This window comes from Xylocopa sonorina, chromosome 4 (assembly GCF_050948175.1).
Source record: "Xylocopa sonorina isolate GNS202 chromosome 4, iyXylSono1_principal, whole genome shotgun sequence".
Lineage (NCBI taxonomy): Eukaryota > Metazoa > Arthropoda > Insecta > Hymenoptera > Apidae > Xylocopa > Xylocopa sonorina.
The window spans coordinates 6,650,473-6,669,732 of record NC_135196.1 but is presented as its reverse complement, the minus strand read 5'-3'; the positions used below and the strand labels follow the sequence as shown (position 1 = coordinate 6,669,732).

The 19,260-nt window shown below is 46.2% G+C and overlaps 1 protein-coding gene across 4 annotated transcripts in view; it reads left to right on the top strand.

Moving 5' to 3' along the window:
- The window catches only part of Ptc (protein patched), a 49,469-nt gene that overhangs the window by 16,608 nt on the left and 13,601 nt on the right, over nucleotides 1-19,260 (top strand). For all 4 annotated transcript variants that reach the window (XM_076893332.1, XM_076893331.1, XM_076893329.1 and 1 more), the window contains exons 3-6: nucleotides 12,783-12,972; nucleotides 13,647-13,716; nucleotides 16,991-17,088; nucleotides 18,158-18,371. In XM_076893332.1, coding sequence (XP_076749447.1) covers nucleotides 12,783-12,972; nucleotides 13,647-13,716; nucleotides 16,991-17,088; nucleotides 18,158-18,371 — 572 coding nt within the window. The remainder of the gene's footprint in view (nucleotides 1-12,782; nucleotides 12,973-13,646; nucleotides 13,717-16,990; nucleotides 17,089-18,157; nucleotides 18,372-19,260) is intronic.

The window sequence follows — 19,260 nt, the reverse complement described above, 5'->3', positions numbered from 1 at the left end:
GTGTCTCGTGTAACTGTTCCAAAGATTCTTTTCCGTCCCGGTCCGCTTGGCACGAAGCGAGGCGGACCGTGTGGATCGTCCCCTAGAGTCTAGCTCCGAAGTTTAACGCCGCTCTCGTGGGATTTCCTCGCGCGCAGGAAACGCGTCGTCCCGCGCACGGCAGATATTAAAGACGTATCAGCGTTTTATGAGATTTTAATGAGCAAACGAGTTTCGCCGTGGCTTCGCTCGACTCTCTGGACGTAACACGCCTCGAATCGGCGGAGCGTGAATCGCGCGCGCGCGCATGCCGTTTTAGAAACGCGCCACGCCGGATGCCGCTTGGTAAACATTTCCCATTCGCGATAATCGAGCGCGGGAAAAATCATTAAAAACCCATTCGTCGTGGATGGAAGTTTTCAGGAACCACGCGGTTACGGTCACCCAGGGCGGTTTTAACGGGCCCAACCGGGCACCGTAACGAGCGTTTAATGCCTTTATGAACGTTTTTGGGGGAAAGATTTACCGGTTGTTGCGGTGGAAATTCTTCGAAACGCGCACGACGCTCCGTGTTAAAACGGGGGAAATTACGCTCCCTGGTAATTTGTCAGTACGTACGAGCCCGTTAATTAAGAGAGAAGGGTCAACGTGTCATCTGGAATAGCAGTACTTTAAACATAATAATCTACTTCGCTGGAAATCCCATGGTCTCCTCGATATTCCTACGAAACGGGCTACTATCGACAATTTAAACATCGCGATATGAAATCATAATTTACCAAATACCTAAAGTTCCACTTGACAACATTCTCACTACAACATCGACCCAATTAACGATACCATAAAACAATTAACAGCACTTGCAACGCTGAAAACCCTACCACCCCTTACACAAACACTACCTCCACTCCAAACAAGCGATAACCGCGACATAAATTCATACGCATTATACTTTACCAAATACCTAAACTTCCACTTAACAACATTCTCACTACAACATCGACCCAATTAACGATACCATAAAACAATTAACAGCACTTGCAACGCTGAAAACCCTACCACCCCTTGCACAAGCACTCCACTCCAAACAAGCAATAACAACAACATAAATTCATACACGCGACGAACCAATAAACGCGACAAGTTAATTAACTCTTAAATAGAAATTTCGACTGGCAAGAAGAAAGAGAGCCAGGTTAGCAACGATCTAAACAACAGATTGCGCGCACAGAGGTGCGCGATCTCAGTCCGCGCGGAACATTCCTTTCACCCTATCCCGGCTAATTAATAGCGTATCGGGTACGACTAACGACCGGGTGAAAAAGCGTCGGGCAATTTGCACGGCGGTGTCGCGGGCCTTTTTTGCGTCCTCGATCTCGGTGGCGTACGCGAGGGCTGCAACGCGGTGGTGGTTGCTGCGGCGCGCGAGAACGAGACAGTGCGACGACGAGCACGGCGCGTAGCCGCCTCTCGAGATGGTGATTCGAGATGCGGTGGTGGATGCGTGCGCCACGCGGATCGGTACCGGATATCCGTGAGGTGACCGCAAGCCGCGGCGGGATATGCGGGCGCAGTATTGTTCGCGCGTACGGGCCAAGTGGACAGGGGTGCGCGTCGAGGCCCCGTTTGAAGAGGGCCCGGCTCTGGGACTGGCGAACGAAGGAGAAGAGAGAGAGAGGGAGGGAGAGAGAGAGAGAGAGGTTTACGACTGTTCGTGGTGCGCGACTCGACGATATCCCGGAAAGCTTAACGGGCTGGCGTAAATTCCGCTGGCGAGAGATCGATAAACGTTGCTTTATGGCCACCGTTCGCTTCGCCTGTTCGCGCTACGCGCGGATCCGCCGTGTGGAATGGAACGCGAGGGATGGAACCGAGAGAGGGTTTTATTGGCGTGGTTCCGCGCGCGCTGTTTATTGTTTAATTGTCGGCGTTTTATTCGAGGACAGTTCTGCGATGGAGGTCCCAGGGTGCTTTAAATCAATAGAGTATTACCAAGCGATAGCCTTATCCCTTGGCCACCTGCGGACGATCGTGCTGGTTCTCTAGTGGCGATTAAACGCGCCTTTGGATAGTACTTGCATTTTTATGGATGGCCATTACCTGCATATAGTTGGCGATAAAAATAACGTAAATTACTCGAGAGTTGATAGTGGTTAGCATTATAAGAAACGTAATGTGTATGTATAGTGGTCTAATAAGAAACAATACCCACCACTTTCTAGTGAACGAATACGTGGATACGACAACAGAATACGAGACAAAAGGCGCGAAAATTCGAGAGATCGCGTATACCAAGAAGAAATAGAAAGCTCGATGCTTCTTTTTTTTTTTCTTCTTCTTCAATCTTGCAACGAGAACACGGGAAAGAGAAATATAAAAGCGAGAACGGAACGCAATTTTCGGCACGTCAAAGGAAAGTAATAATTCACGTTTCACCTCGTTTCCTGCAGCTGCGATTCGGGAACGAGATCGATGCTCGATGAGCGCAATTAAAGTCGACCTCGAGGCGGAAGCGCGGCCAGGGGTGCGCGTGTACGTACATATGTACATTGAAACGAACGGAACGCCGCGATGTGTACCGAGCGGCGCGTAATTATTCGTGATTACGGGCCGAATCGCGGGAATATCCTTTCCGGCGGCACGCAGGTGGGTCCCGGGGCCCAGTATTTCTGAATCGAACGCCGTCCACTTAATTCAATCCGTTTTGCCTTTATTTTCGCGTACACACCGCCGCGGTAGGCTCGCTAAACAGAGAAGCCCTGGCACACGCGCCAATCTCCCTCTCTCTCTCTCTTCGTTTCACCCGATTCCGCTCTTCCGTTCTCTCTTTCCCTCGTTGAACATCCGCATTATACGGAGGAGGCGTTTCCTCTCGAATCGCGAGAGGAAAGGACGGTGATTTGACGGAGAAAGCAATCGAAACGGTGCACCCTTTGCTCTTACTTCTACCAGACGCGCGTCAGATGCGCATGTTCCACTAAAATCCATTAACTATCGGATAAATGATGTGGTGTTCGCCTTGAAGGCATAAAATCGATCGCGACAAAGTTCTTGGGTGAAATGTTTCCCCAAAGTTGGAATTAAAAATCTTGTTCACCTCTTAATGTGACTCAAAAGGCGACACAAGATCGATATCAGAGACTTTGATGGAACTTTATACAGTTGTAATGGAGGATGCATCCAGAACATCCCTTTGGTGGTTTCCTCCAATGGACTTCCATTTCTATAATATCCTTAATAACATAATGACACCCCGTAGATCCATATAAAAATCTACAAAACAGACATCGCTCGACTCAAACGACGAATAATCGCAGAAGAGCACACCCATAGACTCGAAAGCAAAAATCCACGGTCCATTTTACCGGAGTAACGCATTCACGCTAATTACACGCTCGTTGCATGCGAACGGGACCAGAATTCCGCGGCGGGAATCGAGGTTACCGCAAGAAACGAGGAATCCTATCAGGGGTGAACGAAATGCAACTCATCAAGGTTGAACGAAGCGCGACTCACTCAGCGTTGAACGAGCTGCCACGAGCCCAAGTGACTGCTACACAGTACAACAATATTGAAAACAATCTTTACACCCTGATTCAACGACAATGCCCTGGCCATCGCTCTTCGACTCTCCATGCACGTATCGTCCAACCAAAACCAACACAGATCGCGTTGGTCCCAACGTGAATCCAACTCGAGAGCGAGTTTCCCTCGACGGGAAGGAAAATCGTAGCCAAGGTAGCGCTCGATGCCCAGCTAGAACTCGGAAGTGTCTAAGCAGCGTCTTCCTGGAACGACCTGTACCCGCGGTCCCAGCCGGCGCGAGGAGGAGGCCAGCGCGTCAGTGTGACAAGGACAGACAGAGGACGAAGGCACGACCGTGCACGAGGGCCGGCCGACTGCTTACATCTTCATTAGGCCCCCATGGCCCCGAGTGCGAGCGAGAGGGCCAAGAGGAGCGCGCAAGAGGATCGTGGACAGGGAGCGAACGAGAGAGAAGGCGTGCAAGGCGCGAGCGAGACGATCGGATTCCGTAAGGCCGCAACGGGGATAAGAAAGTCAGAAGACCGTCGTCCAAAGACCCACCGGGAATCTGTTGTTGTTACACCGACGGACGGACGGACGAACGGCCGCGTAAACAGAGGATCTCATCTTCTGTTTATAACGCGGAATCGTTGCACGCCACTCGTTCGTCTGGATGAGATCGTGGGGCTGGTATCGATCGCGAGATCGACTGGGATGAGTGGTACTTGATTGGACCATTGACTCGCGAAGTTTGGCGAGACAGAGGGAAATGGAAAGAATTCTGGAAGAGGATTTTTAATTTGGCACATCTCTGTACTTCAATCGGGATATTTAGGTGTGGACCAATGGAAGTTGTGAGCTAGGGTGATGAAAATAATATGGCTCACGATAGATTTGGAATATTTGTAGCGAAGAGGGTATCTTTCTTGAAAAATGAACTTTCTTCGAGAAGTAAGCGCTGGTTTAGTTCCATATTTAGTAGCAACGATAAGTGTCCGTCGCTGGACACGTTTTCTTCAATAGAAATCGCTAGTTTGCTCCAGATAACAACCCATTGGTACCAGCTTCTCGATAAGAGCGCGGTTATCAATGAAAATCGACGGCGATATGAACGCAGCGACAATTTCCTAGTTGGGGGGATGAAAAAGCCGTGGTGGCAGCAGAAAATGAGAACCGCTGGGATTGGATGGTGCTCGGTTCCGGTGAATGGTCGCGGTGGGTGGCCCGGTGGGCTCTCTGTGTGCGCCAAGCCAACCCAGCCAGCCAACCAGCGGTGGGCCTGCGTGCCTGAGCGATTGAGCCAAGTCTCAGCTCCTCCGTGAGCCTCGAAGAGCTAAGCCTGCTTCTCGAAGGGCCCCCTTCGTTTTCTTCTCCCGTCTTCCTTCTTCTCCCTACCCTCGAAACGGTCCGCGAGGGAACAGTCGGGAAAGGGGCCACGAGGGTTTCTACTGTACCAAATAGCCTTAGCCCAGCTTCGCCCGGGCCCCGTTGGCTCGCGCGTCCCTTCCTTTTTCCATCTTCGCAACGCGCGTCTCTCTACTATCCATCCGATGGGCATCAACCCTGAAACTCTATCTGCAACGACACACGATTGCGAGCCCACAGACGGATATCGCTTTTGAGCGTTCGCGAGCGTAATTAACTGGCATCAGCGTGGTCCACGAGACATTTAGGGTGGTGCTGCTGGTTTTGGGACCGCGTCGTTTCATCGACGACTGCTAGGAAGAGACTCTTGTTACGATCAGTCGACTGTCTTCAGGGTTTTCATGTACATAGAATGTTTGGCTGTCTTAAATGCGATTATGCTCGCTCATCCGTGAACGAGGTTCAACCAGCGATCTAAAACTGGCGCGAAGTGGTTACGAGGATATAAACGCACTCGCTAAACGTGTCGTTCGAGGGAGGAGGACACCATCGACCTGAGCGTTTACTCTGTACGCCGGGTGCGAGGAAATTCAGAATGTTCTTGGCAAAGGGAAAGATTCCGCGGCGCGGCTCTTATATTCTCGCACGCCATAAAGCTGTCCACACGTGCGTCTCTGAGACGCTGACAGACGTTCAATCTTGTTAGCCCCTCGGGGGTGGATCGGCTCCCAGAACGGAAGAGTCCACTTTCCGGAACTTATTCGTAAAGTGTCAGGAGAGCGAGGCTGCGTTTCGTGGAACGTTTATTCAGCGACAGCTGGCGGACATTGGTTACGCGTATATTCACTGGGATAGCGATTCAGAGTGCTCGCGAACAATGGCTACAGAGTGGTACCAGTCGGTTAGAACAACGCTCTGCTTCTCTCTCTCTCTCTCTCTCTCTCTCTGCTCGCGTGCTATTGTAGTTTATGACTCACGGGGTTTTCTCAAAACGCGCTCGAAAATATCTAACCGCAGAGCCCACAAATGGTCCAAGGTTCCTAGGAGCAGACGGGAGTCGTTAGAGGGACCCCCAAGCCCCAAGCTAAAAATCCAATTCGACGGCGTTCTAAAGAGAACAAGCCAGCGCAGCCAGTTGCCCCCGTAGACAAGCGTTTTCGGTTAGCAGTATCGCGAAATGAACGTATAACCGGTAATCGGTCGGAATATCCCTTTAACGATTCGACGGTCGTGTCCTACCTTGTCCGGCTTAACAGCCTTCTCGTTTGAAATTTAAGGAGGAGGAACTTAAGGAGGGCTGCCACCGTCGTTGCTTCTGCTTCTGCCGAGGCATTTAAGGACGAAGCACGAGAACCACCAAAAGGGGGTGGGAGCGATCCGTCTGTTTCCTTTTATCCTCCTCTCCTCTCCTCTTCTTACCAGCCGGTCCATCCGTGGCTTTCGTCGTGTCTGTCGCTTGCACGACCAAAACGCCGCGCTGGTTGCACCTGTTCCCTCCCTCGTAGCCGTGGCGTACACGTTCACGTTCGTCCACGCTGGATGAAGGAGGACCAGGCGCGCGCGCGCGCGTTCGCTTGTCTCTGCGAGCTCCCTCCTTCCTTCTTCCTTTTCCACTCTCTTTCACCGCTTTTCTTTGGGCCCGTGTGTTGATTCAAGCCCCTCTCGCTCGTGCACCGTATACGTCCGGTGGTCGAGCTCGTCCCCTTGGGGCGAGTATCGAATTATCCGCTAAACGTCGCCTCTTCGTTCGCGCCGACAGGGGATGACCGTGTGGGTGGACGGGGTCGTTTCGTGCGCGATGGATTCTCGTCGTTGCTCTCGAGCAGGGGCGAACCAGGTCGATCGTTTGACGAGATTGGGCACTTAAGTTGGATACCCTTTGATCGTTACGTTTTGGAGTCATTGTAATAGGAACAACGGTTGTCTCGCTATTTAATACTGCTCGATGTCACTGTAAGTTGTTACATTATGGTACATCGACTAGTGTTTGAGGAAGTAAATCTTTTAACCATAAGACTTGATCAAGATCGACGCGCAACCCGCATGGCATCTACCCTCAGGATAAATTAAAGGTTCTCTCTCTGTATACTTATTCACAGGAAGTGCATAGAATTTTTCAGGATCTGAGTAATTACGAGGCGATAAATCGTGCATCGTGAAAGAATAACACTAAGGTGGTATCGTTTCGTGCAGAACCGTAGCGATACATATGTATTCGACTGCCAAGTCACACGGTGTAGTACAAGGGTAGATTAATTGATCGAGATAGGCTGAATTACAAAGGGAAATATGCGTTACCTCCCAAACTTCCTGTCGATAATGTACTGTGTTTCTCCAGCAGTCTTCGCACGCGCAATCCTCCAGAGAACTCCGCGCAACCCTTAATCGATCGAGAGGAAACGAACCGCAGAGACCAGTAGGAGTCGCTATGATCGTTCGCGGACGGTGGACAGAAGGTGAGACGCTTGGCAATTGGAAAATGCCCTGGAGGGACAGAGAGCAAAGTAGATTCTTACACGGTACGATCACGGTAGCCGGAAGGGTGCGGATAGGACGAGAACGCGATCTCTCGCCCCTGTACACCAGACAGGGACGGAGAAATAATTATAGAGACGCCCCGCCGATAAATCAAGATACGCGGTCTCTTCCCTTCCTTCCTCGTCCTCTCTTCCCTTCTGGCTCACAGCTGAATCACAGGGACCCTGTGTACGAGGGCCTCTCTCTCTCTCTCTCTCTTTCTCTCTCTTTCCGTCTCCCTGAGCCGCGGTTGCCTCCGCTAAGACGCATGTTTCTTGCTACGTAGAGCGTAGAGAGTAGTGTCTTTATTACGCTCGATGGTCCGCGGTGCATTCTACAGCTTGATTCATCTTCGTCCGCGCGATGTTTCAACGTTCACGTGGGCGGCGCCGTGCACGTTGAGAGGAGGAGGTTGAGAAACTCGTTGTAAGTGATTCCGTTCGTAAGGAAACCGCGTCCCGTCGCCCGGAGGCCGACGCGAACTCGCGTGCCTATAAAATTTAGTTCGCTCCACCGTGTACAGGGTGACTCACGCCTCGCGATCGCAGCCGCTTTTCAGCGTCACCGCCTCCTCTGGGACTCTGCGGAGTTTTAAATCGCCCTTCCTGTTTAGTTTCCCCTGTTTTTTCGCCTCGCGCGTAACGCAGCGACGATATTACCATTCTCTACTGAGAATGACTACCCTTTACAAGAAACTTAACTTAGAAGAACTTCAAGACGCGTATCTTCGTATCGCGTCATTGTCGCGTGTCAATGTTGATCGCAAGTATTACATCCTTGCGTTTCATTCAGTGGTGTAGTACGATACGAGAGATAGCAGTGAACGCGTTCAATTTTCCTTCAGAAATAGCTAAACACTGCACCTCTACCAAATTCCACGCTCATGTCCACGTGCTCCAAAGTGACTTGCAACAGAGTCCCAAAAAGTATCGAACACCTCGCCAATCGATAACATCATTTGAATAACTAATTGCACGTCATGTACGTTATCCGGTATCGATAACACCCTTGAGAAGCGTGCGCGTGTCACAGGTGGACCAATATAATAATTGCATTTCCGCTGAGTCACCAGTTCGAAGCTGTCCGATGGATTCCGTTTAGCGCGACCGCTATTGTTACCGCGACAAGACAAACACGTAGCGGTTTTCGACATTCCACGCGGTGTAACACGGCGAAGTAAAGGGTTGGCGGTGCAAGGGGAGTACGTAAAAGGTCGAACGTGCGCAATCAGGCTCCCTTCTTCTTCACGCCAACTTCATTACCGTGTTGGTAGGTACTTCGAGGTCCACGGTCAGAGCGTATCTGTCCTCGTTCCCCGGGTCACGATGACCCGGCCCACGGCGAACGGGCGTCCCTCCTTCCGGCGTGGCGGCCGCGAGCGTGCTGCTTACCACCCTAGAATCGTATTACATAATGCCTCGTAACGACTTTCATTAACTCACGTCACGATACACGCGTCCATTATACAAACAGTCTAGAGATTCGAGTGTAGATAAATACGGGCAATTATTTCTGATTAATTATCCGGCGTTCGTTAGCCGGCAATAATTCAAACGACCGCGGTCGGAGAGGGACCTTTCGCCGTCGACGATTTTATTAGCGGCTATGATAAGTGCTACGTACGCGGTGTAGCGTTTTTTTATTTTGTTTTTTAGATGCGAACGATACGCGATTGTTGCGAGATAGCGACTTCGCGTTGGGTTCTTGTTTCGTCGAGTAATTTCGAGCACGTTGGTTTATGCCTCGTGGTGGTTAATTAAGCACTTAACGACAACTTTCTCTTTCGACGGGTGTAACTAAATATCTAATCGGTTCCAGGGATATTATCTGATAATATTTAATAAACAGCCTCCGGATAGGGTAATGTGAAACAGTCGAATGAATCATATCCTTGTTTTTCTGTAGTGGCTAGTTTATCACGTCGATCGTAAGTGGGAAATTCGTGTCTTATCTAATACAAAATCGAGGAGCTGCTCGGTGGAACGAGCGATTATTAATACACGTTCTTTATTATAGCCATTACGTCTAATAACTGTTAGATATAACATTCAACGTCCACACCCCCCTCATTTCTCTATTTTATTCTGTACCCGGGACGTTATTAATTATACAGAATTTACTATCGTGTAGCAATTAAAGGACTCATTTATCTTAATTACGTGTGGTGCACCTGACGAGGAAGTCGCTGCGGTACGCAAACCATGCGCACATACCTTCTTCAGATTTCACCTCATCGACATCCTACAATTTTCACAAGAATATACAAAACTCGTGTCGACTCAGCTGGTGCAATAAAAAAAAAAAAAACTACAGACGTACCCATTATACGATCGTTACTCTCTCGCCACAGTCACTCAACAATACGCTCACCCCTCGTTTTCAATGCTCAGATTTTACTTCATCGACATCCTACAATTTTCACGAGAACATACAAAATTCCACCTACTAATCACTCGTGTCGATTCAGCTGGTGCAATAAAAAAAAAAAACTACAGACGTATCCATTATACAATCGTTACTCTCTCGCCACAGTCAACAATACACCATCGCCAATGCTCACCCCGCGTTTTAAACGCCCAGATTTTACCTCATCGACATCCTACAAATTTCACGAGAACATACAAAATTCCAACATCTACTAATCACTCGTGTCGATTCAGCTGGTGCAATAAAAAAAAAACCACAGACGTACCCATTATACAATCGTTACTCTCTCGCCACAGTCAACAATACACCATCGTCAATGCTCGCCCCGCGTTCTCAATACCCACCCCAAAACACTCGACCGCACGAACACAGAAACGCGGAAGAAGCGAGCGCTAGGGAAAAAGAAAACGGCCAGATCTATAGCCCTGGTGGTGACCGTAAATCCGAGACGCTGAGAATTCCGTGGGCAAAGAAAGCCAGGCCGTGCGACGATCGCTCACAGTAACCCAGGTCGCCGCCGTTCCTTCACGCCGCCCTCATTATTGTTCGTCCTTCGAGCTTTACGATCACGGTATTCGTCCCTGTCCCACAGATTGGTCACGATGAGAGACCCGCTTCGTCCGTTTCCACTGGTACATCCCTGAATATCGACTTGAAAGACCGCCCGTCGACCCTCGCAGCTGGTTCTCCGTCCGCTGGGTCGACGGGGGACCCGGTGGCCGCTGTTGGAGGGGCCTGTAGGAGGCGCGGCGGGTCCTCTGGCACGGTTGAGAACCGTCTTGATAGCGGGCAACACGGGTGGTCTTCGGAGGCCGCGCCGTGGCGGAACGAGCAAATACGCCGTCGGCATTTTTGACGGTGAAATCCGACTAGGTGGGGTCCCCGACGGTACCCCGTGTCAGACGTCATTCTCGTGCCCTGCCCGCGTTGCTTCCCGATGAATACGCGGTATCCTTGGTCCCAGCGCGACATGGAGCCCTGGAACACCCTGCGCTAGCTTCGAACACAGTCGATCGCTCGTGAACGATTTCTCTTCTCCTTTTGTATCGTTGATAATTGTTGTTCTCGTGTTTATTTATTATTTGAAGAAATTAGAGGGTTGGTTAACTCGATTGATTCGAGGAAAGCTTCCACTTTTCCACACAATTTGCTTCTTTGGAACATTTGAGACATGGAGCCCTGGAACACCCTGCGCTAGCTTCGAACACCGTCGATCGTGAACGATTTCTCTTCTCCTTTTGTATCGCTGATAATTGTTGTTCTCGTGTTTATTTATTATTTGAAGAAATTAGAGGGTTGGTTAACTCGATTGATTCGAGGAAAGCTTCCACTTTTCCACACAATTTGCTTCTTTGGAACATTTGAGACATGGAGCCCTGGAACACCCTGCGCTAGCTTCGAACACCGTCGATCGCTCGTGAACGATTTCTCTTCTCCCTTTGTATCGTTGATAATTGTTGTTCTCGTGTTTATTTATTATTTGAAGAAATTAGAGTGTTGGTTGACTAATTTGATTCCAGAAAAGCTTCCACTTTTCTACACAATTTGCTTCTTTGCAATATTCGATCTTCGAGTTGGTACACTTTACTGAATCTACTTCTTTTAAAGAGTGATTCGTTGATTTCACGAATGAAATCGTCAAGAAAGTAGCGGGAGGGTGAAGAAAACTGAAGGAATCGCAGTTACCTGAAGGACGCGCGTCCGATCGCGTCCACCTAGAACCGATTAGCGTAGCACCGATTCAATTCGTCGATCGATTAATATCCATCGAGCGTGCGGCAACGGGTGACGCGTATAAACGATCGTGGCACAGAGCGAGCGTCTAACGACCCGTTCAGTCGAGATCGATCGCGCGGTTCCGTCCGTTTCGAGCCGTACAGAGAGAGAGAGCTATTTCCATGTCTCCTTCTGGGAACGCTTTCGTTGGTACACTGCCAGAAATTTTTCCCGGTATATATCCGTAAAGCCGTAGGAGAGACGCGTGTTACGACACCGCCAGCCACGCTCTCGATGTTTCTCTTCGAGGAATCGTCCCAAGCATAAACATTACCCGGGCCGTCGAAAGCTTAAAGTGGCACGAGTCGCGAATAAAGCGGCCAGCCTGGGCCCCAGCTCGTGGCTTCGCTTCCTGAGCCCCGTTGAAAAGGTCCAGGTAGTGCGTTTCCCCTCTGAAGAAAGACAACTGCGTTCCAAACCTGTATTTTAGACGCGGCGCCCTTTGACGAATTACCAGAAATTACGAGAAACTGGCTATCTCGCGAAGGGCAGCGAATACAGCAGGAAATGGGGATAAAGTAAGGCCGTTGGATGTTTCGTTCGAGGTTATGGGTAGGTGGGTTCGGGTCTAGGATCTCTACCGGTGGTACGTTTTATGGGACCAGCTAGTAAGGCTCTTTAATAAGTCTGACACGTGTAGTCTGATTTAATGTATTCTGTTTTCTACTTTGTTCTCTATAGCGATTTTAAATGTTTTTACTGTTGATGACGAGATTGTTTTTGGGTCGACGATTATGTAATTGGTATCAGTGGTACCAGAGGATTGTAGTTTTCGATTTTAGCTAAACGCACGCGAAATATTTACTCTGATGCGTTTATTTTTTTAATGAACGCGCGATGACGAGTCGTTTTTGGGTTGACGATGATGTAATTGGTATCAGAGGTACCAGAGGATTGTAGTTTTCGATTTCAGCTAAACGCACGCGAAATGTTTACTCTGATATGTTTATTTTTTTAATTAACGTGTGATGAAGTTCTCTCGATTACTGGAAGCGAAGAATTGTAATAAAGCAAATAAAGTAACTGGTAAATTTTTTCAGAACACAGATGTAGCCCAGTGATTGGATATAAAGTGTACTTGGTAGCGATGTGTTTACGTTTAGCGTTTCGAGAATGGTTTAGAAGGCACGCTGAAGAGGTGGAGGAGATTCTTTTAGTGAAATTCACGCGACGTGTGGTTTTTTTGATCGTAGAAGGCGGACGATTGCAAAAAGAGCTGACCTACGCCTCGGAGGCACTGGGTGAAGCGGCTGCCTCGACGCATCAGCTCGTCATCCAAACGCCGAGGCATTCCGGAGCGAATATTTTGCACCCTGCCGCACTCAAGGAACATTTAGCGATCCTGAAGGCGGCGACGCAGGTCACCGTACACCTGTTTGACATGTAAGCCTTTTCTTTTTCCTTTTCTAACCTGCGAGATATCTACGAAACGTCTATGGGACGTGACTTTGGCGGGAAAAAGATGTAACCATACGTACGAAAACCGTGAACTTTACTGGCAGAGTGAACCATATTTCTCGCGTACTAAAACCATACAATTTACATATGTCGACAAATTATACTTCCATAAATATCCAAAATCTACTTACAGTTGCTCTATTTACTATATCTCTCATTTGCATTATAAAAGTATGAATCGCGCCAAGTCGAGTCATTGATCGAACCATCAATCGTTTAAATCTTCCAATACGTTTCATCCAAACGTTATCGACAACGATTAAAAGCAGCGTTAAAAGAAAAGAAGACCAGTCCAAGCGATTTTGCATATTATATCAGTAAAAGTGAACAGTTTCGCGTTTACGACGTGGTCTACGACACCCCTTATTTTCTCTGGCGATATCAATTCGAGGCGCGAGTAGTTCAGTTTATCTTTTTCTCGCCAAGTTTACGGACAGCGTCGAGAAGCGGCTCGGAGTGGCGGTTTCCGTCGTCCCAGGTTTTTCACGACCGCTCTCGCTCTCCCTATTTCTCTCCGAGCCGCTGTTATCGGCCAGGCGGGGGTTAAAGGGATGCAAAACTTGTATTCATGAATGCGTGTGTTTTCGTGTCGCTTGCAGCACGTGGAAGCTGAAAGACATGTGTTACGCGCTGAACATACCCAACTTCGACATGCACTACATCGACCAGGTAATTTCGAACCACCACTACTCCACATAGAGCGTGAGTGACACGCGAGCTTGCACTCGTGTTCGTTCACTGTTCAGGTATTCGACGCGTGAGCCACGATATCGCGTTATTGCGCGTGCACAGTGATTTCTCGATTTCCATTAGGAAACTGTGCGACTAGCGATGGCTACGACAACGATACGATCGTGTTCTTGCGAGATCGTTTTTGGGGAATGAATGGAGTACATGGAATTCTCCTTCGTTTTTCAAAGTTAAATTAATTCATTGTTGGATCGTTTGATTTTATCGAGAGTGACGGAGAAATTCAAATAGAATTTAAGTTACAAATGGTTTTCATTCTAATCTTTTTCTGTTCAAGCGAGAAATTTACAAGAAACTATGAAACTTGGTTTTAAAAATAATTATTTAACGCTATGGGGAATTTTTAAATTAATTTTGGAAGGATATGATTCTATGTTTTTCTGTAATGAAGCGCGATGGAGTCTATTGTTGGATCGTTTGATTTTATCGAGAGTGACAGAGAAATTCAAATAGAATTTAAGTTACAAATGATTTCCATTCTAATCTTTTTCTGTTCAACCGAGAAATTTACAAGAAACTACGAAACCTCGTTTCAAAATAATTATTCAACGCTGTGAAGAATTTGTAAATTAATTTTGGAAAGGATATGATTCTATGTTTTTCTGTAATGAAGCTCGATGGAGTTTTGAAAAATTCTCACAGTCGAAAAAGAGACGTCAAGGGTCGACGTCGTGGCCATCGCTAGGCGTAGCACGTACACCTTCGTTTGGTTTCCCGATGTCCAGTCGCCGCGTCCCGTCGTCCTGTACAACAGCTCACGTACGCTCGTAAACGTCGAAAATTGAATGCGACGCTTGAAATGCCGAACGAACGTCGGTTCGCCGGGTATACGTAAAACGCGTGCTACGTCGTGCCTTGCGCGCCGCTAACGAGCGGACGCATTACATAGATGAGTTCCCGAGGGACGAGGGAAAAAGGAAAAAGCCGTGAGAAACGCCGCGTCTCGAGCCTCGAGCTTCCGCTATATTAGCGGTGAATTTCTCCGCGCGATCGCTGCTCCCGATTTGATGCTCGAAATCTTTTTTAACGACATCGAGGAACAACCGATCTTCGATGTGGCACGTCTGCTTTGTACAAAATACAAGTTCCCTTGTACTTATCCCATCGATTCAGCGTGTTCGATGATTACGTAAAATTACAGCCAAATTTTTTTGTAAATGATTTGACAAATGAGTTTACTACGCTTGCAAGTGCATATGTTTCGAGATCGATATTAGTGCATTCATTGCAACTTTGTAATGGTATTAATGCATTTTAATGTGCATAGTTACTACTCGAATGATTTACAATGATTATATAAATTTAAAGCCAAACTTTTTTGTGAATGATTTGACAAATGAGTTTACCACTTTTCAAGTGCATAATGCATTTTAGTGCATATGTTTCCAGATCGATATTAGTGCATTAATTGCATCTTTGCAATCGTATTAATGCATTTTAATGTGCATAGTTATTTTGTTCATACGAATATGATTAATATCGTTGTAAATAATATTATGTGAAGGGGTGCATTCGTGGATTAAGTGAAGGGCTTGCAGCCTGCAGGTTTGCAACTTGTTCTGACAACGAGTACTGTTGTCTGTTCGGTTGCAGCATTGCAGGCGTTCTCTTTCATGAAGATTACAAAGTGGATACATAAAGTGTGTTAAAGATAGTCTTTGAAACCAGTGCAAATATCGATTTGAATTTTTTTCACTTCTCTAATTCCTATTTTTTCAACGTTCTTGTTTGTTACAAAATGTTCAAAATAATTGTAGAGTGTCGTATTGAAAAATACAAGTAGTCAAAATGTTTAATAAAAAAAAAAAGATTAAGATCTTGGTATTCGTGTGATTCATCATATTTTAATCTTGAGGTTTCCGTTGAATGATAGATGTTATGGTATGGAGGAATTGCCTGAAGCAGCCGACTAAATCACACGGCGGTGTCCTGTATCTCTGGCAAACAGGAATATTATTATCCCAGAGCTAGCTATAGGGTGCTTCACTTTTTACGCGACCATGCCTTTTACTTTTGGCAACGCGACTACATTCAGCGATTCTCGTTATTCGCCTGACTATTATAATGCAAATAATAATACTGTGCATAGAATTTGTAATATAACATTCGTCAATTTAGATATTTAATTAGTAGAACGTGTATTTAATAATAGCTATGATCAGAACTTGGAAGAAATTTGTAATTCATAGATTCAATGCGTTGATTTTATCCTGCACGTATGCAACTTGGCATACAAACATTCTATCTGTCTGATTGCAGCATTGCAGGCGTTTAGGTTCCCTTAACGAACTTATTTTCCCGGCTCTTATCTTTTATTTGATTCTATTATAAATTTTTTAATGACGAGGCTATATAATAAGAATCTAGAGGAATAAGAAACCTTTTATTGGTGTCACATTTGGAAAAATCTATGCAATTCGATTCTTTCTGTCCTGATGAATAAAACAACCGGCAGAGCTGAATGTAAGGAATGCACTTTCAGTTCCTGGATCTTATCCAAATCTATATTATTTGTAAGTCAAGGGGGAAGGGGTGGTGTAAAAAAAAAGAATAAAAAAGGAAGAAACGCTTCGCTGGAGAGATCGCCCTATCCGAGTTTCCAGGAACACACAGGTGGCCTACCATAATGCTCTGCTACCAAGAAAAACCTTATAGCGATCGTTAATGTCCACTATCGAGGAAAAGAGGAAATAATCGTAAATCGATCTGGGAACGTAGACCCGACTCGTCGTCAAGCAATCCATTAAATACATCGGAACACGTCAATTTCTTGCGCCCGTCGGTATTGGGTTAGAAAAATTGTGTTACGTCGATCGATAATGTTCGACGACTGTAATAATTTGTCAGGCTGATCGTTTCGGTCCCTCGAACCCGCTGAATCGACAAGTTTCTTACCCCTTGCACGGTTTTTCAACTTTCTCCGAGCGAAACTATTAAAGTTATTAATTGTCATGTAGGAGATTCAGAAAAAGCAATCGATGCAAATTAATTGTTGCAAAAACAATTCATATCGCGAATTATATTTGTCATATAAGACTTTATGACTTATATCGATTCGTTTCTGAATTCTCTGTACATATTTCTCATTTCGATGAGCTCAAAGTTCTTTGGAGTTAAATATATATTTATTTATAATTTTTTAATTGAATAGAAGAAAGGAAAGAGTGTTTTCTCAAGGAATGTTTGCTTCTAGATCTTCGATAGTATTATACCATGCGCCATCATTACACCCCTCGACTGTTTCTGGGAAGGTAGCAAACTATTAGGACCAGAGTACCCTGTGCATATACCGTAAGTATAATAGAAGCATCTTTAAACAGATTTTCTTCTTTTTTTCGAAATTTATTAAACTGCACGATTTTACTATTTACGATCATAATTACTCTTGCGTTGAATATTCAAGCACACGTATGCCTGCATAAATTTTACTTAATATCATCGTTAAATGTTTGTTAAAACGTTTGGCGTTATAAAATAAGAGGTGGATACACTGAACTGTAACATATGAAACGGTTGGTTTAGCGTGTCGATAAAGATAGATACGAACTATGCTGCTTGGACTAATTAAAGCAGTTACTGGTTTTAAAAGTTCTCGATTAAAATTCCTTGCACAATTGAAACGCAGTAGAGACTAGTTATAACTTAGAATATATACATAATTTTGAGATTCATCGCTATTTCGTATTTTAACGCGCGATATTACTTTCCAGAATTTCATCCAGGTGTGAACACCCTGAATAATGTTTTGAAATATGCAAAATGCAATCAGAGTGTATTCAGATCACGTACAGACTACCGCTCATAAATATTCGAACACTTTAGCCGATTTAATAGCAGCATTACACGGATATCACAGAGATATGCAAATTAATAACAAATTGGCCACTAACGGCAATATTTATCGTCGCCTTTATGAATTCTACGGATCGTTACATTGAATCATTTAGTAAAACCTTTATACCACCATCCACTGTTCTTTCTGCAAACTCGACAGACTTTAACCCTTTGCACTCTGAATTTTATCTCAATTTCAATTTCGAAACTCTGAGCAGATCGATGCAAGACACGTAAGTTTTCTCTCGCTTAATAATAATAATAAGTAGCAACATCGATAACGTGTGCACATCTGAGTGGGACTCGACATTGGAGCTCTTGAGATGAAAACTAAAGTCGACGTAGGAGTGCAAAGGGTTAAATATCGCCCCTCCTCTCAAAAACGCAACTATACCAACGTAAAATATTTCTAAACGCGATAAGACCCCATATTCTTCTTTCTCTCCTCTTATCGAAACAAATACCGATCTGCGCGAAACGTGGCACAGCTATTCATTTTCCCTTTCATTCTGTTGTTCCACGGCAGCGGCATGCAGTTGCACAAGCCGGTCCAGTGGACGAATCTGAATCCGTCAGCGATGGTGGAGGAGATGCAGAAGCTGCAGTACATGTTCCCGTTCAAGATTCTGGAGGACTACATGAAGAGAGCAGGGATAACGAACGGCTACCAGAGCAAGCCGTGCCTCGACCCAACGGACCCGGAGTGTCCGGAAACCGCGCCCAATAAAAGATCACAGCAGGTAAGCGAGCAGCCAAAGCGAACCGGATGACCAAAACCCGCGCGCCTTGTCCTCGTGATTGTAGTACGAGGCGAGGGACGTGTCCCAGCCCGATTAAGGTGAAAGTCCTCGCGTGTAATCGTCGATACAAGGGTAGTCGGCCGTGTCTCGCAGCGTCCTCTCTTGGTACCGACAAATTCGCATTAAATTGCGCAAAAAGGACGCGCGTGATCGTTCGAAATTAACTCGGGACACAGGCTTCCCCGGAGCTTTTCCTTTTTTACCGCGTCGCACGTTTCTCCAAGCGATTACCGCGTTCCCTCCATGTGGGTCACCGGAAACCGTCGACGATTGGTAACGCTGGCATTTTTGTTCAAACGACAGACGATGGCTCGATTGAGAACTTTGGTTTAATCGACCTTTCTTTGAGGCAAAATTTTCAGTGTACACCTCTCGTTCACAGGCACATTCGCCAAGCAATTATTTAAGAGAATTAGAAACTCAGAGAGCAGCAATTAAAGCGTTATTCAGAAGTTTTCGTTGAATAAAGCTGCAAATTTAGTCGTTACATAATTATTCCAAACGACAGACGATGGCTCGATTGAGAACTTTGGTTTAATTGACCTTTCTTTGAGGCAAAATTTTCAGTGTACACCTCTCGTTCACACGCAAATTCGCCAAGCAATTATTGAAGAAAATTAGAAACTCAGAGAGCAGCAATTAAAGCGTTATTCAACAATTTTCGCGGAATCTTAAAGCTGCAAATTTAGTCATTACATAATTATTCCGGACACGAATAATAATTATCTTGTAGAGTAGGCAAAATTAGCATCGTATAATATCTCGTCTCATTATCATACTCGATTATACCCCAACAGTGTGGTTGCAAAATCTCGAACAACTTTTTCTT